This window comes from Amphimedon queenslandica, unplaced genomic scaffold, assembly GCF_000090795.2.
Source record: "Amphimedon queenslandica unplaced genomic scaffold, v1.1 AMPQUscaffold_9606, whole genome shotgun sequence".
Lineage (NCBI taxonomy): Eukaryota > Metazoa > Porifera > Demospongiae > Haplosclerida > Niphatidae > Amphimedon > Amphimedon queenslandica.
In genome coordinates this window covers 2,991-3,937 of record NW_003550122.1, presented here as the reverse complement: position 1 = coordinate 3,937, position 947 = coordinate 2,991, and the positions used below count along the sequence as shown (strand labels likewise).

The 947-nt window shown below is 28.4% G+C and overlaps 1 protein-coding gene across 1 annotated transcript in view; it reads left to right on the top strand.

The window, feature by feature from the left end:
• Positions 1-57: 57 nt before the first annotated feature.
• LOC109590709 (uncharacterized) overlaps positions 58-947 on the top strand; it is a gene marked incomplete at its 5' end in the record, with an annotated part of 1,200 nt that continues 310 nt past the window's right edge. The window contains 6 exons of the mRNA XM_020006594.1: positions 58-108; positions 165-303; positions 353-553; positions 611-687; positions 738-842; positions 900-944. Of these exons, the coding sequence (XP_019862153.1) occupies positions 58-108; positions 165-303; positions 353-553; positions 611-687; positions 738-842; positions 900-944 (618 nt within the window). The remainder of the gene's footprint in view (positions 109-164; positions 304-352; positions 554-610; positions 688-737; positions 843-899; positions 945-947) is intronic.

Sequence of the window (947 nt, the reverse complement as noted above, 5' to 3'; positions counted from 1 at the left end):
ACGTATTATATTATCATTGTGTAATCTAAATGATCCTGTTTTTAAATTTTAATTTAGGAAGAGTCACTGTCTGTTCAAAGTGATACTGAATCAATTAAAGAAGTTAAAGTATAGATATATCTCACTAAATTTTCTATTAACTTAATTATAATAATTATTAATAGAAAGAACCACTTGCTAAAGAGTTGATTGTATTGAGCTCTCAGTTTAATGAAATAAAAGAAGGGAACAAAGAAATGTCCAAAAAATTATCAGAAATGAAGGTTGAGTATTTGAGATCACTTTCTAGTAATATTGATTCAGGTTAGAGTAGTTTTATTAATTATATTAATAATTATATAATTATTTAAAGCTGCTAGCAAAGTGAGAAGAGAAATGTCTCTTGAAATTGATGAGTGCAAATGCTGTCTTGAAGCAATGACAAGACCAGACTATCAGCCATTAGTAGATAATAAAAGAATAATAGAGAAATTACAAGAAGAAATAACATTAGCAAATATGGAACTAATTACTGCAAGGAGGCACAATAAGAAGATCATAAAAGAGATTGAAGGTTTATATTATATACATGTATTAGTGATGTTGTGTCGATCATTTGATTGTCGTTTAGATTTTGAAGATGATGATTCTGAAGTTGAAGAGGTTGAGTATGATAGTCTAAGTGATGAAGAGGATCAAATGTGTACAGTGAGTGAGACTAAGACAGCGAGTACACACTGATTTCCTTTTATTTATAGTTCTTATTATATTGTAATCATCCTGTTACTGGTGAATTAACTAGTAAATTATTTCAAGTACATAAAGATGAATTACTACTTACAGTACTGGATACAGCTTATCATGTTTGTTATTCTTAGTTGCTTAATTTGTTTTATTCTTTCATTTCTTTTCTCCTTCAGTTGATGGAATTAGATCCTCATTTTCCTTTTGAGAGATGTCGTTTAGTT